This window comes from Trematomus bernacchii, unplaced genomic scaffold (assembly GCF_902827165.1).
Source record: "Trematomus bernacchii unplaced genomic scaffold, fTreBer1.1, whole genome shotgun sequence".
Taxonomy (NCBI): Eukaryota; Metazoa; Chordata; class Actinopteri; order Perciformes; family Nototheniidae; genus Trematomus; species Trematomus bernacchii.
The window spans coordinates 10,314,784-10,336,927 of record NW_022988050.1 but is presented as its reverse complement, the minus strand read 5'-3'; the positions used below and the strand labels follow the sequence as shown (position 1 = coordinate 10,336,927).

Here is a 22,144-nt window from a genome sequence, read left to right as displayed (position 1 = left end):
TGAGGGAAAACTGAAAGACATGCAAAGGGTTTTGATAGAGGAACAACCACTCCATTGATTTGTTCTAAGAAAAATAAATAAATAGAAAAAAAACGTCCATCTCCACATGCTCACACGCACAGACCTACTGACACACTCAAAGGCAACCCCGGAGCAGGGATTGGACCAGAGACGGAGAACACTTCTCCCCCCCCCCCCTCTCCAAAGCTGCATGCTGTACTCCCAGAAGCCCTGTCAGAGTGCGATGTGAGCGCAGGGCAGCGATGATGACCGGCTTCTCGGGCTGCTAGACCACCTCACAGAGACCCGACACCTCGCCGGTCCACCTCTTAGCCTCTTTCCATTTACCACCGTGGACCAGGAATGGATTCCAGGCTCCTGATTGGACCGGGGGTCCCCACACCGGACCCGACCGCCCGGGAGCCCTGGAACATGAGCTCCATCAGCTCCATCAGCCCGCACCGGCTCCTGGAGCTGTCTGCTGTCACCACCGCTGTGAGTACCCGGCTCCCACGCTTCTTTGATGTGATTGTTTTATTTTCGGCTGCTTGGAGGAAGGCATTCCCCTACATCTAAGCGAAGAGCTTCGGTGCGTAACCGCGGAGAGGACCGGTCCAGAACTGCTAAAAACAAACTCACTAGTTAATGTTTTTGTATGTTTAGTTCCTCCCAATATATTTGAGCATTAGTGCACAAGGGAGGTGTGATGAGATCTCTGTGATGAATAAGTCACACCTGCATCTGCGCTCCGTTCATTCACCGCCAGTCCCGTCACCTGCATTTCTCCACTCTCCATCTTGTAATTGTATACGAAATGTTTTAAAAAGCTGTTGTGAGTGAGCTGTATATATTTTATCTGTGGTAAAAGTGCGTATCGTGTTTCTGGTGCCAACATCTGTGCGCACGATATGCAATCCGTTAATACATGTTAAGTAGGCCTATTGCTCACACTTTTCTGAATTTGCGGTGTGTTTAAGGACCTTATTATCCAGTCGGGATTTCTGTAATTTGTCAGACGACATGTTTGTGCACAAACTTGACTTAAGTGTTAAAGTAAAAGGCGTTTACAGTATACCATCCCATTAAATCCCCATACTTTCATATAGACATGTACATGTACTAATCCTAAATTACCACTGTGTGCTGCAGGTTAGCCTCAGTTCAGACCTTTGGGTCTTCAAAAGAGGAAATGTAGTTTGCAGCAAAGCAGCATAAAACATCAATCTGCTGTTTTGGATGGTGATTTTAAGTTTTGGTTGTAAATTACAAAACATTTTATTTTAATTAAATGGTGTAATTATGCCATCTGTGATATGATAGGCCATGAAGATGTGTTAATAATGTTTTTCATTACCAAGTCTCATAAGTGAATGAGACTCTCTCTCTATCTCCCTCTGTGTGTGACTGTGACATTGGGACAAAAACATGCATAGCCTTCAGGGAAATCCTTTTTATCCAGATCTGTGAACCAACACAGTGGTGTGTCTACCTCTGCACTATGTGAAGCATGAAATGAAGCGCAGTGCATTCATTTTGCTACAGGGTATAGATTTGAGAGAGAAGCAGCTGTTTGAAAGACACACGAGAAGCAAGTGGGTGCGTTGTGAATGTAGTTCAACAAGAGTGAACTTTGAAGTTCAGAGCTGCAGACTTTAGTCTCAGCTGCTTTTGTAGTCTGGCCTTCATGGTGGGAGCGCTGGTAAAGCTGATACTAAAGCAGTGCCTGAGGGCAGCTTCTACAGAGAGCGATGGGTTCTTATACTCTGCTATAAGTGTGGTTTTCATTTAAAAAAAAACTCTTTCTGGGATTTCCTCTAGAGCCCTCTTTTACTTTTACCACTGTTTCATCATCTACTGAATCTACCATCTCTGCATCATTAACAAAAGATATGGGTCTAATGTATGAGTGCGTATGTGTGTAGTGTGTCTGTGTGCTGTCCTGCTATTTGTCACTTAAGAACCAAAATGACAATCCTATAGACAACGAAACTGCGCTGTTAATTACATTTACAGAAAAAGGTATTCTCTTCCAGATTACCTTTTTTTTCAATGTATCATACGATACGTTTTTAATTACAGTCAGTCTGAGGTCAGGATGGATGGATGTAGGGGTCAAACAAACAAAATGATTTCACCACGGAGGACTAAAACATTTTAACATTTAAAGTATTTTAAATCAGGATATTGACCAAACGTTAAAATAAATGTTGTTGCCCAAACATAACCATTTTGGTTTTGTTTTGATTACAGAAACTACGTTTTACTCAAATTGCAGTTTAGTTGTATATGCGAGCAAAATTTGTAGGCAACAGGGTTGGACCAAAAGATAAGCCAGTTTGTTTAAATGTATCCTCCTCATATTTAAGGACTGGCCAACATGATGGAAATCAATATCTTCCCATAATTGATTGATTTCAAGATATGACGAATGTATGCAGCATCAGGTTTTAGTTCCACAGATATACATTACATCAGACAACATTTTATGTAAAACAACTAAAAGAAGAACAACTTTATTTTAGATAGATAAATTGTTTAAAAGTACAATTATAGGCATCCACTGAGAGACAGTAAATGATGAGTGAGGAATTATCCCTGATCAAGTTAGATGATTGTTATAGAAGACACAAAGAAAAATACCCTGAAGATATTTAAAACAGAAAGCAAATACCTGTCAGGGGTGTATGGAATAAGTGTTTGGTTAAAAGTAGTTAATGCCAGCCAATCACAATTCAGATTTTCCAATGCTTATAATACAATATTGAATTATCACCTTTTAAAGTGAAGCCTTTAATCTACTGTTAAACTGAGTCACATTATCCTTTGGTGGTCATATGATGCCTGAGTGACATGTTCCTAATGAAAATGTATTTCCTCTGCTGTAAATGATCAATTACCATGATTATGAGCATGACGTCCTTTTATTCAGAGGGAAGCCGCTCATTCACGTTCATTAAAGGGGACCTATCATGCAAAATGCACTTTTGTACGTCTTTTATACATGAATATGTGTCCCCAGTGTGTCAGGGAACTCACCAAGTGTCAGAAAACACAACCCTCTCTCTTTTCCTCCATACCCAAATCTCTAAAAACGGGGCTGCAACGGATCTGATACAGACTGATACAGATTTGAAAATTCTCTGACGTCAGGAACGAGGAGCTCCGCCTATATGGCCAACTCTCCACCTATCAAGGGAATGAGAGGTTGCTGTGGCATGGTAACAGCATGGTAACATGACGCTCGTGCCTCGCCCCCCTCCTTTGCAGGGGGGCGTGGTCAGCTGCAGCGCATGCAAAGACAGGGCTGGAGGAGAGCAAAATAGAGCAAAATGAGGCATGGCTAAAATGCATGATCTGTTTGGTATTTTGAGAAAAAAAACTTCACAGACATGTTTTATATAGGTATGGCCCTACAATATATTATGCAAATATAGCATGATGGGTCCACTTTAAGTTAGTGTTGGCTGTTACAGAGTGATGTGCACATAATTGCCTAGTAGATTACAGTATGTTGTAAGCTTCAAACACGTGTGCACAGCTTCTTATGCTTGTATTTACATGCATGTGTTTTCTTCTACAGATTATTTTCTTACATTGGATATTTAATTCCCAGCCTCTCCTCTTTTCCCCTCTGTCTCTCCCTCTTTCTTCTATCCCTAATCCTTGTCTTCTTCCTCACTCAGTTATTTTTCCCTGCCGGTTTTAAATAGCTGTGCATTAGATAGCTAAGACCATTTAAATGTATTTTAATTGCTCTTGACTGATGTAGGGAAAGCCAGAAATGCTGGCTTCAGTACGCTAATGAGTGCAGAAAGATGTCACCACTAATTCCATTTTTAAGTCCCAGACAAACAAACTTTAGAGGAGAATTCCCCGCTGCTCTTTCCTCCTCACCGTGTGATCACATTTATCTGGCCCCGAGCTGCTGGAGGAAATGAGATGAAGCAAGAGGAAGTACAGGAGTGATCGAAAAAAAGATTTAGGAAACAGCGGAACTGCCGTGAATGAGGGAATGAACAAAGATCTTCCATCAGCAGCGATAGCGGAGATGAGAACGATATCCAGCAGGGAGGGTGTCAGGGGTGTGAGAAGAAGAATCTTTCTTTAACAACTTCATACCAAACATACACACACACACACAACACGACTGCGTATCACCTGAACTCACTTCCCCCTCTTTCAGTAACTCACCCCCCAGGACCTTTTCACTCACTTACATAACCTCTATTTGAATGTCCTTCCTTTTCAGATGCTTGTGACTCCGCAGAATAGTTGTAGTGCTGAAGCAGATGCTGGACCCCTTAAGGCACATGTGCAGACAAACACACACACACACACACACACACACACACACACACACACACACACACACGCTCATATGCGGCTGACAGGATTAATAAGATGAGATGTGTGTGTGTGTGTTCCAGTTGAACTAAGGAAGATTTAGTGTATAGTCCTGGCGAAATGAATTCTGGAGCTGTGTGCTCTGAGTTGCACTGAGCTTCTCAGAGGCAAAATTCTGCTTGCAAGATTGTTATTTATGTTAACAATCTATTATATAAAGTTTGTTTTTAGGGAGCTACAAGAAACATTGGAATTAATTAGTTTATTTATGCTTTCTTGGGCATTTACTAGAGTGCTTCCATTTCTGCATTTTCGTATTGCTATATTGACCTAAGTTAAATATCTATGGAGTTGTCAGACACTGTATACAGATTGGTGTTTGTATATGCTTTTCCAGCATGCCACATACAACTAAGTATTTTTTGAGTTAAAAAGCAGAAACAGACCCTCGCAAACTTCTCAAGCTTTTAAAATGTTTCCAGTTTAGAAGTAATCCTTCATTGCTGATATATTATATCCTTTCTTTCGTTTTCTTTTTTAAAATTTTAGAAATATTTAAAATTGTGCATTGTTAAAGGTCCCATGTCATGCTTTTCCGGTTATTACCCGTCCCCTTGTGTGTTATGTAGCTTTTTATGCATGTGAACGGTCTGCAAAGTCACAAACCCTCAAAGTACACCCTGTAGCGAGTAAAACTCTAACACAGAAAATACCTGTCTATGCCAATCCGTGGAGCTCCTCACACACACACTCTGTCAGCGGCGAAACTGTGACGCGCTGGCACTGTAGGTGCGCCGCGTTTGGGGGTGTGGGGGGGTGCTAGTGGAGCCTCGCAGATGGGGGTGCTGCAGCCCCCTCAGCTCTTCCCACGTCCATTCGCGATGTCTCGCTGCAACCAGGAAATGACACCAGTAACCCAGCTCACACTGTCCGCTTCTCACAGCTGCAAGCTGTCATTACTGGTGTCATTTTCTGGTTGCTAAAGCCATAGTAACACATAATCACTGATGTTCCACTGTAACGGTGGTGGACTCATCAGAACAGAGTGGGCGAGCTGACCAATCAGAGCACAGTGGGCTCATAGGGAGGGGGGGGGCAGGAGCTCCAACAAGCCGTTTAGGACAGAGTGAATACACACACTATACGATGCTGTATGAGAAACCAATGTGATTTTGGAAAATTGCACAATGTAAATCTATTCTAGTAGACCTCAACAATGGAATTATGATCAGTAGAAATGGCCATGTCATGGGACCTTTAACAATTTGGACTATTGACCTACTCATAAGCATTGTTCCAAAGCTCTTCTAGTTTTCATAAACTGCAGCGTACCTTTTGAATACAAGTTTGATATGCTGCTGCTTCCAAGTATTTTTTTTTGTAGATTTTGTGCTACTTTGTACCTCCACAATAATCTGTTTTTGCATTGTGAACAGAAAACTGTTTGGTTAGGTTAATGAAATCATTGTGGTTATGGTGAAAATAAAAACAAGTGGAAATGTGGAAGAAATAAATCATTTTTAGACCCACCCAACCACTTCCTCCCTACAGTGACTCTTTGTTACCACGTTCTGCTACACATTACTGTGCATTAGTTATTTTAGCAATAGCAGTGTATAAGAAGAGTATTTTTCCACTATGGTATTCCTTTGCTCCGCTCATGAAAAGCTATTTTTACTCATTGTTTTGTGTAAATGTGTCCTTCTCAAACCCTTTTCCAATTCAGAAAAACTGTAAGCTGAGGAAAGCCGTGCCGTGAGCTTGTAATTTCTTTGTTGCTGACAGACAATGCAAGAAGACAGTGGCGTAACAAGGTTGTGATTGGCCCTGGTGCAAATATTGTTTTGCCCCCCCCCCCCCCCCATCGCCCCAAACATAAGCGCACGCTGATGCACGGACACGCACGGACATACACAACCACTCAGAAGCGCCACATGTATAGGCTATCAACAACAGCCTGCCCTGGCCTCAGACCACCACAGCCTGACAACGGCACAGCAAAGAAGAGGATTAAACCTGTTTCCTTGATGTTTGTCTCTGGGGAATGGGCCGGTAGGCCTACATAGACCGGTTGCTATAATATAGCTTTTGATCTTGGCGTCGGGGGTCTCAATAGCGCCATAGTGTCCCCTATCGGTTGGGGCCCTTTGGGGAACTGTTGGACCACCGCCGGGCACAACCAAATCCAGCCTCTCCTCCTGGCTGGCTGGAGAAGAAGGTTGCACAGCCACGGCCACGGTCACGGTCACGGTCACTTGTGGAGCTAGATGGCAATGATGGTGGTGAGGCAGGTGAGCTATCGTTAGCCTCCGGCTGCCGCTGCACTTCAAAATTGCTAACGTTAGCGCTCGATTTCGAGGACGATGTATGACAAAGAAAACGGTCTAATTTTGTCAGTTTAGCTGTTACATCTCCATGTTCTCTCTTGTCCTTTCTCTTTTGAGCGCTGCTCTTGTGCTTTGGTTTGCTGTACATTATAAATGCAAGCTTTTTTATAATGCTACTGAACTTGCTGCTGCTAGCTACAGTACAGTACAGGTTGATTAAACGGTTCGCTCGTCACGCAAGGTATCACATGACATGAAAGGGAGCAAGGTCATTGGACAGACAAATTACAAATTAATTTAGGTTGCTTGGTTACTTTGAAGACTACGTGAACCGGTCAATGCCATTGGGGCCCCAAAAAAAAAAAATATTTAAAAAGAATATTTAAAAAATATATATAATTTCTTTTTTTTACTTTTTTTTTTTGCATGGAATGGAAAGCATGGAATGGAAAGCAGAAAAAAACATTAAATGTATCGTTAAAAATGTAATTCTCAAATACTTTTTGTTAGCACAACATTGTCATATTATCACCTGTTAAGTTGAAAAGTTGTTGAAAAACGGTTAATATTAATGGTATAACAGCTTGTTTTCATGAGCTATTTTTACGGTGGCCGACAGGGGTAAATATGGCAAAACATTTCCATTTGGAAAAACGCGCTGCAGTTTTCAAAACGATGCAAATAAATAAACACAAATGTGCGTGTTCAAATTAAGAAACTTCTTCACCAACTTTACGAAACATGCGCAGCATTTACTAAAATCTCTGCATAAATAAAACACTGCGAATACAAAACGCTGAAAATAAAAAAAAAACTGCAAGAAGCTCCAAACACAACGGAAACGGGGAAACTAAAAAGTGATGCACACAGCTGAGACCCAAGCATTGTTCAACTTCTGTGATTAGAAAGTTGTCAATGTCGACTGTCACTCAAAAGCTGTTAATAAGCTAATATTCCATTGACAGTTTGCACGGGTTAGCTACCGTAATGTTTACTTGTGAAATAATGTGAACATTAATATGAAAGATTTCCTGTAAAATTCTAGTAATAACAAGAAAATAAATCAATATGAAAATATATTGTGATTAAATAAAATAAATAACAATCTTGTATTAACAAAGAGCTTATCAAACATATATATGTATCATCATGGCTACAATATGCTTCCATACATGTACATGGTGTGGCTAATTCACAATTTCAATTTGTCATCCCAATATCTATTTTACGTTTTTATTGTCCTTATAATTTAATTATGTGCCGTCTGTCAGATTATGAGAACTGCAATAAAAGCTGAATTGTTTTTGTACTGACATTGCTCTTGATCATGACTTGATAACATTATTTAACGCCACAAATTAACCCCCGTTTTCCTGTTGCCAGGGTCCCATGGTTACAAGCCACCCATTTCCAACGGTAGACGTCCCCGCCCACGCTCACTACACCATCGGTGTGGTCATCCTGATCGTTGGCATCACGGGCATGCTGGGAAACTTCCTGGTTATATATGCTTTCTGCAGGTACAACAGCTTTCTACTGCTGTTGTAAACAATGTTATTGTATAGACTTGTTAAGCACCACTTCACAGCTGTGTGTGTGTGTCTGTGTTCAGGAGCCGAAGTTTGCGGACACCGTCCAACATTTTCATCATTAACCTGGCAATCACAGACTTGCTGATGTGTGTTACTCAGACACCCACCTTCTTCATTAACAGCATGCACAAGCGATGGATCTTTGGAAAGAAAGGTAACAAATACATTTAACATTTGACACTTATATTTTTGAAATACCGTGCAGAGTTACAAATACGACCTCAACACAGTGTTATGATTTACCATGTACATGTACACACAAATCCACACATCTTTTATATTTATGGCCACACTGGATTTCCACAAGGAATATGTATTGGTTTCGTACCCTATTGTGTGACGCGCAGTTCAATTGAGATTCTGCACTCAAACCTGCCATTCTCTTTCACCCTTTTGTGCAGCATCTCAAAATTCCATTGATCACAAAGCCAGCAAGAATGCATGTTGCTTGTATGTTTTATGTGCATTTGGAGGATGTTGTACCAGTGGTGCATTATACAGTACATCGGCATGCAACCTAGAGGGAATGGAGATGAAGAGGTGGTAACAGCAGCACAGCAATCCACTGATCAAACACTGATGGAGCGCAGCGTTTTCCTTCAGGAGTTGTCCTGTCAGATCTGCAGCTCAACTCTCAATGGTTGTTACTGCAAGACAACCCTTTCCTTTTCTTCTTCTAACCGACCTCCCTACAACCTTGAAATCCCTTTTCTTCTGCCTATTCTTTTAAAAAGACACACAGGCAGTGAGATGTAGATGTTAAAAGAGTGACAGTTATAACATTCTTAGCTTCTGAAATATGAAGTATTTTAGAGTGAAATAGAATATTTGAGCGTGGTGTAATTATGAGAGGTTCTATTTCCAATCGCTTAGAGATTTGAAATAAAGCGAGTGAGTTAACGTGCAAGAACACTTTAGCAATAAGGTGTTGAATGTATGCATATATTGTTACCTCATGCACTTTACTATTCTATGCACCTTCTGGTTGGATGCAAACTGCAATTCGTTGTACTCTGATTTTTTTTTATCTAATCTAATTTCCATGCACGAGAATATTAGAAGTAGGGTGCATGTAGATAAACATTATGGTGGCTATAATCCTCCAGTCAGCTTCCATTAAGCCATTGCAGAAAAAGAGGGAACATGAGAGGACGTCATTTAAAAAGTGACCGTCAAATCTCAACACCGGACAAAAATGCGGAAAGATTCATCAAAAATATTATTTTTTTATTTTCTTCATCTATGGATTTTATGTAGGTTTCTGTGCTGATTAAAACTGGTTAATGATTGGTTAGTTTTTCCTAAAATGAATTGCAGCTCATTGCAGGATCTTTCAATATCTGAAATGTTTTACAAACACTTATACTGTAGTTACTGGACACAAATGCAGTGAACTTTCTTTTTGACAAAATGCCGTAGGACTTTAAATTGTTGTTTCTCTCTGGAGAAAGCCTGGTGTTCCCTGGGAGCCAAACAGGACTTTATTTTCTTCAGAGACTTAACAATAGCTGTCAAACACACACAGTCAGAAAGAAGATCATTAACCCGCCTGAGCGGTATTTGTTTTAGTCTATTAACTAATGCAAAACACTTCTGATTCTGTCTTGTTCTTGCTTGTAATGACTTGATGGCGTGATTAAATGTGTCCGGTCAGAGGTAATTACACACTCAAATGACTATTGAGTGTTTTTGTTCTTGCCAAAAATGCTGATTTCTGCAACATATTTAGGTTAGGCATTGTGTGCATGTTGAAAATTATCAATAATTTATATGCAGCATCATTGTACTATGTAATAAGCAAAGAATACCAAAACATCTGTTATTGCTCTGACATGATGAAACACATATGTGTCCAAAACTCTCGCTAAAACTGAATTGTAAGTTGAGAAACACAATCACCTGCAATGCTCGGCTGTTATTAAAGAGCTACAGGATCATCTGCCAGAAAATAGATGTATCCTGATTGCTGCTGTCACGATTGTCTTTCCTCTCTACTACTTCTTGACTTTCACCTCTCCTCCTTAAGGTTGTGAAATATACGCCTTTTGCGGAGCGCTGTTTGGTATCTGCAGTATGATAACACTGATGGTGATTGCGGTGGACCGGTACGTAGTGATCACCCGGCCTCTGGCCTCCCTGGGGGGGATGTCTCGCAGGAAAGCCCTGTGCATCCTGGCTGCTGCCTGGGTCTACTCCGCAGGGTGGAGCCTGCCCCCCTTCTTTGGCTGGAGTAAGTACAACTGCAATAAGAAGCCTGGAGGGAGAGTCATTGTCGATCAGTATGAATCATCAGGGGGATTCTTTTTTTAGAACTTCTCTCTCAATGATTTATTTGTGTCAGTTTGTCAAATTCCTGCTGAAAGTTGTACTGCCATGTCAAATAGATCTCACTTTACATTTGTCAACATGCCAACTATATTTAAAAATGAATTCAGTTATAAGAAGGATGATCAAGTGGTCAGCTGATATAGAAATGATGGTCTTACAATGATTAATGATGAGGTTGTGGGGTCTTTCTGTCCTACTGGCCTTTTTTTGTTTTGATGGATGTGCTTTGTTGTTGACAGCATCCAGCAAAAATGTGTTCTACTTTTTTCACTGTTAACTAAACTCAAACAGCTGACAGTAACATTTTGTACATTTTAATTTTAATTGAGAGATGATAATAATGTTTCTTTGACCAAACAACCAGTCATTTGACCAAAAAAACCTGTGTTGTGACACTAAGTTCGACTAATACAACAAAAGATAAGGTATTGGGAACTGTAATTTATTCAAACTACAATTTTGCACTCAATGACAAAATGTAGACCCTCACAAAGGTCGTCAAGTTGTTTGTTTTTTTACAATAGAGGATACATACAACTAAAGTTAGCTGAATACAATGTATTCAATGTCTGTATTGTGTACCTGGATTGCAGCATTTAGAGTCTACTATCTAGAGAACAGTAAAGGACCGAGCATAGAGCCCTGGGTTACTCCATCAAGTTAAATCCCTTGCACTGTCGTGAGCTTTATGAACCAATTTAAACTGATAGTATATCATTTATTTTTGCTATTTTCCTCACTTTAAGACAGCCAGCTATTTACCCCTCATTCGAGTCTTCAAGCTAAGCTAAGCTAAGCTAACCGTCTCCTGGCTGTAGCTTTATACTCAACAGAGAGTTTTTGAAGTAGCATTTATATTGTAAATCTTAACAAGAAAGAATAAGGATGTTTATCACAATGCTCTACTACGTGTCACTTGGTGGAATCCCAGACAAATAGAAATGGTCCGATTCAATAAAATGTATTTTGCTCTCCCACAGGTGCTTATGTCCCAGAAGGTCTGATGACGTCTTGTTCCTGGGATTACATGACATTTACTCCTTCTGTCCGTTCCTACACCATGCTGCTCTTTATCTTCGTCTTCTTCATCCCTCTCTTCATCATCATCTTCAGCTACTTCTGCATCTTCAGAGCCATCCGACACACAACCAGGTCTGTACATGCACACATTGATTTTCCTATAATAAGGCAGACAAAGACTTCCACATGCATTGATAAAACACAAGCATTGTGTTGATATTGATGTCTTTTTGATTAACAATGTGTCAAGTTGCAATACAAATTGTATGTGCATGCAAGTACAATAACTGTCATTCAAAAAGCCTCTATGTCCAAATAAATAACCTATAAAGCTAAATCTAATACAGTTTTTCTGAAAAAATGCCACATTTAATTTAAAAATACAAATTATATTGCAACTCAAAATAAAGCTTTATTACTAATGTGTCTGTGTTTGACAGAGCGATAACACAGATGAACTGTCAGGGAACCAGAGACTCTGCAAAGAAGTTAAATAAGATGAAGACTGAATGGAAGATGGCAAAGATCGCACTCATCGTCATCCTGCTATATGTCATCTCTTGGGCCCCTTACTCGTGTGCTGCCCTCACTGCATTTGCTGGGTAGGTGGGTTTGTGTGTGTGTGACCACTGAGGAGATATTTTGTACTGTCTAGTGATGTACAAATATTACGATAACAACTAAAAACCTTCTAGCTACATCAAAATTGGAATAGGAACATTTTAAATGACAATATATAATCATGACATATGCTTTGATTTAAAGGTAGGATTGTTTAACAATGTGTGAGGACTTTATTGATTGGATGTTCCTTTTCTGCGGTGTTAAGTCAGTAACAATACAGATTTGAACATTACAGTATGTGGCTATTTGCGTGTGCCAATCCTGTTTCTCTTCACAAATCCTGTAGTAGAAAACGCACCCACTCCTGCCCTTGTCAAATAAATGTGTCTTGTCCAACATCTCTCCTGTCTCTCTCAGGCACGCTGACATGTTGACTCCGTACATGCACTCTGTTCCTGCTGTGATCGCCAAGGCATCTGCAATCCACAACCCTATCATATATGCCATAACACATCCCAAATACAGGTAGGATTCACACTCAAGTGTTCAGATTGACAACAAAAAGACATTGAAAGACATTACATTGGTCTTTCAGAAACTGGCATGGACACTTTCACTATTTCCTGACATTTTCTCATTTCTATTTTCTAATGACCTCATGATCATTTGATTAAAGGGCCCATGTCATGGCCATTTCCACTGATCATAATTACATTGTTGAGGTATACTAAAATAGATTTATACTGTGCAATTTTCCAAACTCACATTGGTTTCGCATACAGCATCTCTGTCAAGCATGTGTATTCAGCAGTATTCACTTTCTCCACTAAACGACTCGTTGGAGCTCTTGCCCCCCCCCTCCCTGTGAGCCTAGTGTGCTCCGATTGGTCAGCTCGGCCACTCGTTCTGATTAGTCAACCACCAGAGAGGCTGCGCCCATGTCAGTGCTTTTCCCGGCTGCTCTCAGCGTAACATCAGTCTTATCATGGCGTCGGTACAGCGGTATATTTTATATACATATATATTTTTAACTGTTGTTATAGAAGAGTGTGACGGCCCCAGGGCCTTTGTCTTACGATGGGGTGGAGCTGAAGAGGGTAATCAGCGCGATCACGGACACCTCCGGACACTACGGCCCCAGTCTCTCTCCAAAGCGGCTGCAGGAAGACTAACTCTGCGATCCTCTCAACCACCTATCTTTGCATTTACCACAATAAATGTGCCGTGGTTTTGTAAACTCGTGTATGTCTCCTTGTCTTTCCGTTGTGGCCTACGAGCTACTCTCATAACAAAGAGTAAGTTATTTTACCCGTTATAAACTACTACTGTTTGATGAGAAATCAAATCATGGTTTGCTATATATGAATTCAGGGAAGAAAGGATAGGCCTACTAAGTATTTCCATTAAACTTTATTTTTAGAAATGTACAAAATGAACATAAATATACATATATACACGGTATATCATCCATTCCTCCTCCTCTTGCCTGCGCACAGCCGGTGCGGTGCGGTGCCTTTTAGCACGAGCCCTCAGTAGTAGTAGAATCCCTTCCCCGTCATGGATTGTCCGCCAGGATCTGGCTGGACGAAATCAAATGCAAATCACAAAATATTAGAGAAACTTAGTTGTTTTAGATTCGTTAGTAGTAGTTGTGTAATGAACAGCTTGCCTGCTAATATGCTAACCTAGCTTTGTTTACCTTGGTAGCTAACACGATATGAACGTTAGCTTGGAGGAAAGGCAACTATAATGCAGTGTAATAAAACTACTATGAACAAAAGCTAGTGGTTCATATTAGGCTAGCAATAACGTGTTTATAATTGCAATCGTATACGGGTATTCTGCTACCATACAATGTAACTTGCATGAATACATTGTTTGTGCGCTAGCATACAGCTAGCCTCGTAGCTACATGCAGTATATGTACGGTCACAATGTACGGTAAACCGGAGTATACTGTATGAGTATTCCGTGTGTGTGACTGCAGACATTCTCCTGCCATGACAAACATGTAAGGCCATCTGCTGACATTGTAGTTGATATATTTAAACGCTAGCAACGTAGCATCACAAAAATGTTTTTCTGACCAAAACTAGCTCAAGCTCCGTGTGTTAGATCGCTACGCCAGCTATAATGTAATTACGTTTCGCGACTGACCGGCAAATCACCCGCAGTATACTGTCAATAGGTATTTTGTGTGTGAATGCAGACATTCTCCTGCTATGAGATACATGTATGCAAGGCCATCTGCTGATATTAGAGTTGATATATGGAAACTCTAGCAACTTAGTTAGCACAGTTAGCACTGTGTCAATGGCTTAGCAGTCCAACACAGTTTACACATTTAAACAGTCTTGTTTGATAAATACACAAATAACAATGCAAACTTACAGGTTGTATACCCAGATCTTCCCCTGCTCCAAACGGTCCAAACAAGCTGTGCATATCCGGCCTCAAACTGGGCAATGTTTTGGAAGCTTTCGTCTGTGAAATGCCGGTTCTTCGAACCTCTGGAGGAGGAACACGCCGCTGCTGGAGTGGCCATAGCTCTTCGGGATTGGTCCATTTCGTTCCGGGTACCGCATGACATCAGGCGGTACCCGGAACTAAATGGAAGACTCAAATGGGCAGTGACGTATCTCCAACGAGGCGTTTTGGGGAGGTATTTTCTGTGTTAGAGTTTTACTCGCTACAGGGTGTACTTTGAGGGTTTTGACTCTGCACACCGTTTACATGCATAAAAACCTTCATAACACACAAGGGGACGGGTAATAACCGGAAAAGCATGACATGGGAGCTTTAAACTGGAAAATATTTATCAGATTAATCGATGCTGATCTGGCCAGCCAATCTAAGCTAAGCACAAATACATAAATGGAATAATATTATTCATTACAGTGTGCATCGTACAAGATGAATTAATGGCTTGAATTTGTTGACGTGCAGTTTTACATTTAAGTTATTCAAGCACCACCTTCCCTTAACGATATAAAACTGCTGGTTGGTGCACTTTTCTTTTTTCTTCTGCCATAATTTCTTTAGCGCCTTGTTTTGTGTTCTACTTATTATATGTTATAGTTTGGATTCCTAAAGCTTTTAGTCTACTAACCCATCATCCAAGGGTGGTTTTCACTATAAGTAATGGGTTTTTTGTAGGCGGAGGTAAGAATTTACCTTTTTTTACTATGTTCCATCTGAATTTACTCTGACTGAGAAAAATCTATATTGATTCTGACACTTCTACATCCAACTCACAGATGTAACCTTGCTTTGATAAAAGAAATTATTCATATAACCCTTTTAGAAGTGAAGTTGTAGTCATTTGTTTTGGGCATGTCATTTTCGAGCCTGAAACCTGAAAAACAGGCTCGGGGCTTAACAGGTTAACTAGGTTTGAAAAAATAGTAATACATTATCTCTGTCCATGAAAGAATAAAAGAATGTAAATTAAGTTATAAGGGGAATATAAAGTTGCTGTACATGATCAGACTCCATATAGCCTGATCCTAACGAAGAAATCCACCTAGAACTATAAACAAAAACCTCATTATCTCCTAATAAATCTATCTTAAATTGTGAAATTCAGCTCAACATCCGTGAATGTCAGGGAGCTTTACTTGTCTCTCTCATATAATAAAATCTTTTCAATTTTGGATTTGAGTATTTCTGTCCAACTCACCCTCAGGTCAGCGCTCGGCAGGTATATTCCTTACCTCGGGGTATTGCTGTGTGTTACTGGCAGAGACCGTTTCACCAGCAGTAGCTTCCAGTCCACCCGCCAATCAACCGTCACCAGCCAATCAGAGAGCAAAGGCCCCAGCAAGCTTCGCAACTCCTCCCTGTCTGAGAGCGAATCAGTGAGTGTACTTCATATCTAATCTGGTATGTCTCTGTCTTACACTTCCAATGACAAATGCTTTGAATTACGAGTTGCTGTTGTTTGTGTGTGATTCCCTCAATGTGTTGCCTCAAAGGCCCGCTTCTCAGACACTGAGGAGGACTTGTCATCTCGGACGCCTGACATTCTCCAGTTGTCCGGTGATACCAAACAGGTGCGCCATGCCAGCAAGAGGTCAAAGGTGAGAGGTCGAAACACAGGAGAGTTTGAAAGCACTGCCGCCCACAACCCCACTGACCCAGCCATATGCAACCTCTCACAGATCACAGTAAGTATCAGGGCCTGCTCTATGTCGACATACTGTTACTAATGGCGCATTTCCATTGCAGCGCGTAGCTCGCTTTAAGCGTGCCGTGTCGTGCCGTCCCCTTTTTTGGTTGTGCTTCCACTAGGCCTCGTTCCGGCGCGGCACGGCGCGGGACCACTTTTTCCCCTCTTTTCTGGCCCTAGAAAATTGTGGTTCTATCGGGGCCAACAAACAGGACTGAGTCGGGCTGAGTATGCTAAACTAGAGAGAGGAGCGCTGGCAAGAGGGCTAGAACTACAACAAGATGGACATATTTGACCGTGATTTAATTGTAATACACGTTTCAAAATGATGCCGAAGTAACAACATACTGATACCGGTTAGTAAAAACCATGAATTAATGCTTTGTCAAGTCTGCAGACAGACGGCAGGCGAAAAACCTTTTAAAATTCGTGTTTTTCTAGATGGAGATTGGCTAAGCTAACGCAGTATATGCCCCGATCGTCCACACTCACAACAACGGCCTATACAGACATAAATAAAGCAGCGACTGTATTCACCATGACACAGGCAGTCTGTGGTGTGTACTTGTTTAACTTTTGTCGAGTTTCTGAACATATATAAGGAGCTGTGAGCTCTGAGTGCTCACAGCTAACGGCTGTGTTGTGTTTCTGGATTTCTCATTGAAGATGACGTCACGGCTCCGCCTACACTGCGTTACTATAGTAACTACCCCAGTTCCTAAACTGTAATGGAAGCGCAGCATGAAGTGAGTCGGCCCTGTTAAGGCCCAACGCGGCCAAGCCGTACCGAGCCGTACCGAGTGTGGCCGAGGCCGACCGTGTAGTGGAAATGCGCCATTACATACTTTGTCATTTAGGCCTCAGTGTGAATCTTCTCACATTAGTTTCATGATGAGGCAGGTTCTGCTTCTGTTTTGTCATTAAGTCAAGGCGTATTTTAATCTTCTCCTCCTGAATTTGATAAGTGAGGTCATGTTGTTTTGGAGCCCTGTTAAAGTCAATAGACGTCATGTTTATGCTTGGTATTTCATGGCGAGTAACTCTATGAGGCCATGTCGGTCCGAGCCCCTCTTATAATCCAAGCTCCTCGCGGTTATAAACAGGATTCCTCAGCATGTCATCTAAAGCGGTCATGTTGCTTTAAGGTCATGCGTTTGGATTTCATGACCCAAGTCTTTTTAGGTGTCTGGTTAATGCCTATTTTGTTTACATTATTTTAAATGTTTTGGAGTCAACAACTGAAGGTTCTGGAAATAATAGGTAGCTCCCTTTGTGTAAAACCTGACCACAGACTCTTAGAAATTCATTGGTTAACGTTTTCTATAAGGAAGTTAATACATTTTTTAAATCAAGCAAATCCTAGTAAAATGTGGGTTTTGATACTGCCACTAGTTGACCATCAAGTCGGAATTTCAAATGCTATTCAATCTACATAACCCTTTCAAAACAGTTCAATTGTTCATATGATTACAATGCACAACTCCAGAGTTAAACTAGCAAGTATCTCTGTATCAAGTTTCACCCATGTTTGAGTATGTTTAGAAGAGGTTAATGGTTTTTCACCTTTTATCCTAAGGGCTTCTTTAGTTCTGACTTAGGGTCAGGTTTCGCTTGTTCAGAATCAGATTCAGCCTTCCCTGAATCCTTTATGAAGCTGTGTCCGATCACTTCTGTAACGTTGCAAAACCAACAATCCAAATTCAGACCCACCTCATCAGTCAGCTGTGTGTAATTCAAAACCAGTTTAGGTGAAGTTGTATGTTATGTTTGACTTTCTTTCTCGAAAAGCTTACACATAAGAGCAGCACTATAAATGACTTCCAGGAGAGACCGTTTGAAAATTCTGTCTGTTCTCCACATATGTAAATAACATTGTGTATCTCTCCTCTCCGTGACACCCCTTACACACTTTTGCCACAACATGGGGTGCAAACAAGCTCTGTCCTATATATTTTTTCAAACTTCGACTCGTGTGGCATGTGTCATGGTTTCACATGACAGCAAGGTGGACTAAAGAGCTACGCACCTTAACAACTCTCATGGTGTGAACGACCCCGCAGTCTGCAGAGGTTAAATACCTTTGATTCCTTGACAAGCAGCGAAACATTATCTTAGACTTAACACTTCTAGGCGGTGCACTAAGATCTCCCTTTCAACTGCTAATAGATGCAAGCTGTTCATTCACCAGCTATGTGACTTGAATCATCACCTTTGTTTTCATTCAATAAAAAGTATTACATTTTTAATTTCTTTGAAACATGAGAGATCACATTTGTGAGTGACAGTTTTGTTATTATAATATTATTATTATTATTATTATTATTATTATTATTATTATTATTATTATTATTATTATTAGTATATATCTTTATGGAACAAGTACCATGCATACAAATACATTGATCTCAAAGAGAAGAGATGCTATATGCCAGATTACATCTAAAAACTCATTTCCATCTGCAGTCCTTGGGCAGGTACACGCATAACGATCAACAAACATTAAAACATTTTATGATTAAAACAGATCAAAAATACAGATGTATAAAATATAAATACTAGTACATTTGTCAACGATAACTTTACAATTAATTGAAAGGGGACCTATCATGCAAAATGCACTTTTGTACGTCTTTTATACATGAATATGTGTCCCCGGTGTTCCAGGGAACTCACCAAGTGTCAGAAAACACAACCCTCTCTATTTTCCTCCATACCCAAATCTCTAAAAAAGGGGCTACAACGGATCTGATAAAAACTGATCCAGATTTGAACACTGTCCTGACGTCAGGACGGTGGCGCTACGGCTATTGGGCCAACTCCACCAATCAGGAGGAGACAGCCACGGCCATTGCCGTTCGAAAGCGCTGGAGACGCTGTAGTACATATGCCAGGCCTGTAGATGGTGCTGTTCTCACAGAATCTGCCCTTGCAAAAACAGAGCTAAAAAAGTGCAAATTGAGCGAAATGAGGCATGGCTAAAATGCATGATCTGTTTGGTATTTTGAAAAAGAAAAAAGTATAAATATGCCTTATATAGGTATGGTCCTATACTATATTATTCAAATATAGCATGATAGGTCCACTTTAAACTAACATCTCAAATTAGAGTTAAATTAATGTTGGCAAGACTGGTTGCCCAATATCAATTTCTTTTGCACTCTAGGAAAAATTGTGAAAAATCAGAGAAGGTTTTAAGATCCACTGTTCGATGGCCGTTAATGAGAAAGCTAATTGTGAACCAAGTTGAGTTTCTGCAATGAAGAATATTGTGCAAAGATAATTGGAAAGATCCTAGTTTAAAACATGTAGCGTTTAGCATTTGAACATATCTACATCTTAATGCTTGGTAACACGCAACACTATATATAAGAACAATGCTTCTTGGCGCATGTTTGCGTCATTCAGGCTGATGGACAGGTCACTTTATGTGGGACATCCAATATATGGAGCATTTCCGTCTCTGTGTAATCATCTTAGTTCACTGAAAAACCTCAAATAACCCACAAGTACGCACGTATTCTCACACACACACACATGCCGTACTGCCGTACAGGACTCCATTACAGAGGGACCAAAGACTAATCCAATAATCTGGGAATTTCAGACTTAATCTGCAGCTTGCATGATGTGGCCCCGTGTTTCAACGACTGCACTTGTTGAAGACGAAGACGGATGATTGTCGAGGAGTCTCTGAACTCCATCTGCTTCCATCTCTGCTCAGAGCAAAGGATGGAGGCTCACATTTTTCCTTTCTCTATAATCTCTGGTTACCTGCTTTACTCTTGCTAACAAAGTCATCAATGTGGACAGTGTACTTCTACTGACACACTCTTTGTGATAAATTCAACGTTTACTTTGCTATATGTTTGGATTATTTGGTCTTCATTTTAACTGATTTGTATCTGTTATTTCTATCAAATTATAGTTTTTTTTCTTCTTTACCGAAACCTCTAAAGTTGTTTAATACCTGACACTTTGATACAAGTTTGATATTTTGAAAAAAAAAGCTATCTTTCTTGCAGACCATTGGATGATATAATTGATTCGTCTCCTATGTCTGAAGCTAAATATGAAGCTACAGCTTGTTAGCTTAGATTAGCATAGAGACTTGATACAGTGGTAAGCAGCTAGTCTGGCTCTGTCCAAAAATGAGAAAATCTGCTACCGTAACAGCCCACGCATTAACATTTTATAACTTATTTGTTGCCAGGCAACCCTACAGAGATGACTAGACAAATGAGGACATTCCCTAAATGTCAAACTATATATTACTTTGTATAACTCAGTGTGTTTCAAGAACATCATGAGATTGTGAGTGACCCCTTTTTCAATGATAATGCTAAACCTGTTGTTGTTAGCACAGCAGATTGTTGCTGGTATAAGCTGATTGCTATGGGAGCAAACAACATGATCTACTTTTCAAAAGGGATGCTTGTCTCTGAACAGCTTTGTTCAAAAGTCGACTTGGAGTTGATTTGATTGAACAGAATGTGGCTTTAATAGTATATCACTTTTTTAATCTCAACTTTAACTTAATAGCTGTGTTTCTTTGGGTACTGTTCAGACGCTGACAGAGCCTGAAGACATCTCCATGACAGACATCGGCCTGCAGCCCACCAGTCATCAGCCTGCTACTGTAAGAGACCCCAATTGTGCATTGCATGCTCTTTGCAGTAAATGTAGTGTCCTTTGTTTGAAAAAGAATCCCAAGAAATCTTTTGCAATTAATGAATCCTACTAACACCTGTAGAAAATGTCTAATTTAGCTCATACATTGGAGCTTTGAATGTCCAGTCTTTAAGTGAGATGTATTTTCAAAGGTTTGTTTCTTATGAAACTGCTCCAGGTTTTCTTTATGCCAACTACTGTAGGCGTTTCAGTCAGTTGTGATTTCTTTGGAGAGTTGTTTTCATCACAATAACAGCATCAGAACAGTTGATAAGTTAATTCTCTCCCTTCACCTCCATCTTTGATCATTTCTCTTTCACACAAGCATCCATCCCATTGCTCACATTTGACATGTCGAGCCTCTCTCAATACCTGAACATCTCTCTCTCTATTCCTTCGCCCACACAGCTGGACAATGGGATGGAGGAGTCTGGGCCAAGGATTGCGTATACGACAACGCCATCCGTCATTGTAACATCCATATCCAGCCCAGCTATACTGCATAGTCCCCCAGGTTTCCATGGCAACTTTAAATTGACCAAAAGGCACAGCCCGGTTGTCAAGGAGCCCCTTGACATAGCCAGGATGGAGACAACTGCATTACCATAGACAGCTGAACAGAAGTGCAACAACAGTGTGTAACTATGTGTGTGTTTCAATATTTCCTCTCAAGGAGTTTTATTTTCCAGCAAGCCGTTTGCTAGTTATGTTAGGAACCTCTTTTCTAAAAACCACGCACACATCCCAGTGCCTGATAGAATGGGAACTGGATCAAAGTAATATTTAAAAGATTTAAAGTTTGAGGAAAGGCCTTGATACATTATACAGCGTCAAAAACACGTCTACTTGGTGTGCCGGTCTATTTGTTTCAACTGTGCCAGTTATGGAAACTCAGAAGCAGAGCATGCTCTTTATTTATTTTTGTATTTCAAGTTCATTTAGATAGGTATTTGCACAAACATATGTGCGTTTTACTTATTTCGACATATCAAGGTGACGGTGTATTTCGGAGCCAGAAGCAACAAATTAGCCTTAAGAAGACAATGTTAAAAGTGAAACCTGATTGTTGGTTGAGATTCTTGTCATAATGTTTGAGAAGAAGAAACCTAAATATGTTTTGGAAAAGGTTTATA

The 22,144-nt window shown here is 40.4% G+C and overlaps 1 protein-coding gene across 1 annotated transcript; it reads left to right on the top strand.

Annotated features, from left to right (window-relative positions):
* The first annotated feature begins 363 nt into the window (after window positions 1-363).
* On the top strand, window positions 364-21,620 carry LOC117473911 (melanopsin-A-like). Its single transcript, XM_034119877.1, has 11 exons — window positions 364-495; window positions 8,055-8,191; window positions 8,284-8,417; window positions 10,290-10,493; window positions 11,572-11,743; window positions 12,052-12,213; window positions 12,593-12,700; window positions 15,861-16,032; window positions 16,150-16,345; window positions 20,918-20,979; window positions 21,420-21,620. Exons 1-11 carry the CDS (start codon window positions 364-366, stop codon window positions 21,618-21,620), a joined length of 1,680 nt encoding a protein of 559 aa, XP_033975768.1.
* The last annotated feature ends 524 nt before the right edge of the window (window positions 21,621-22,144 follow it).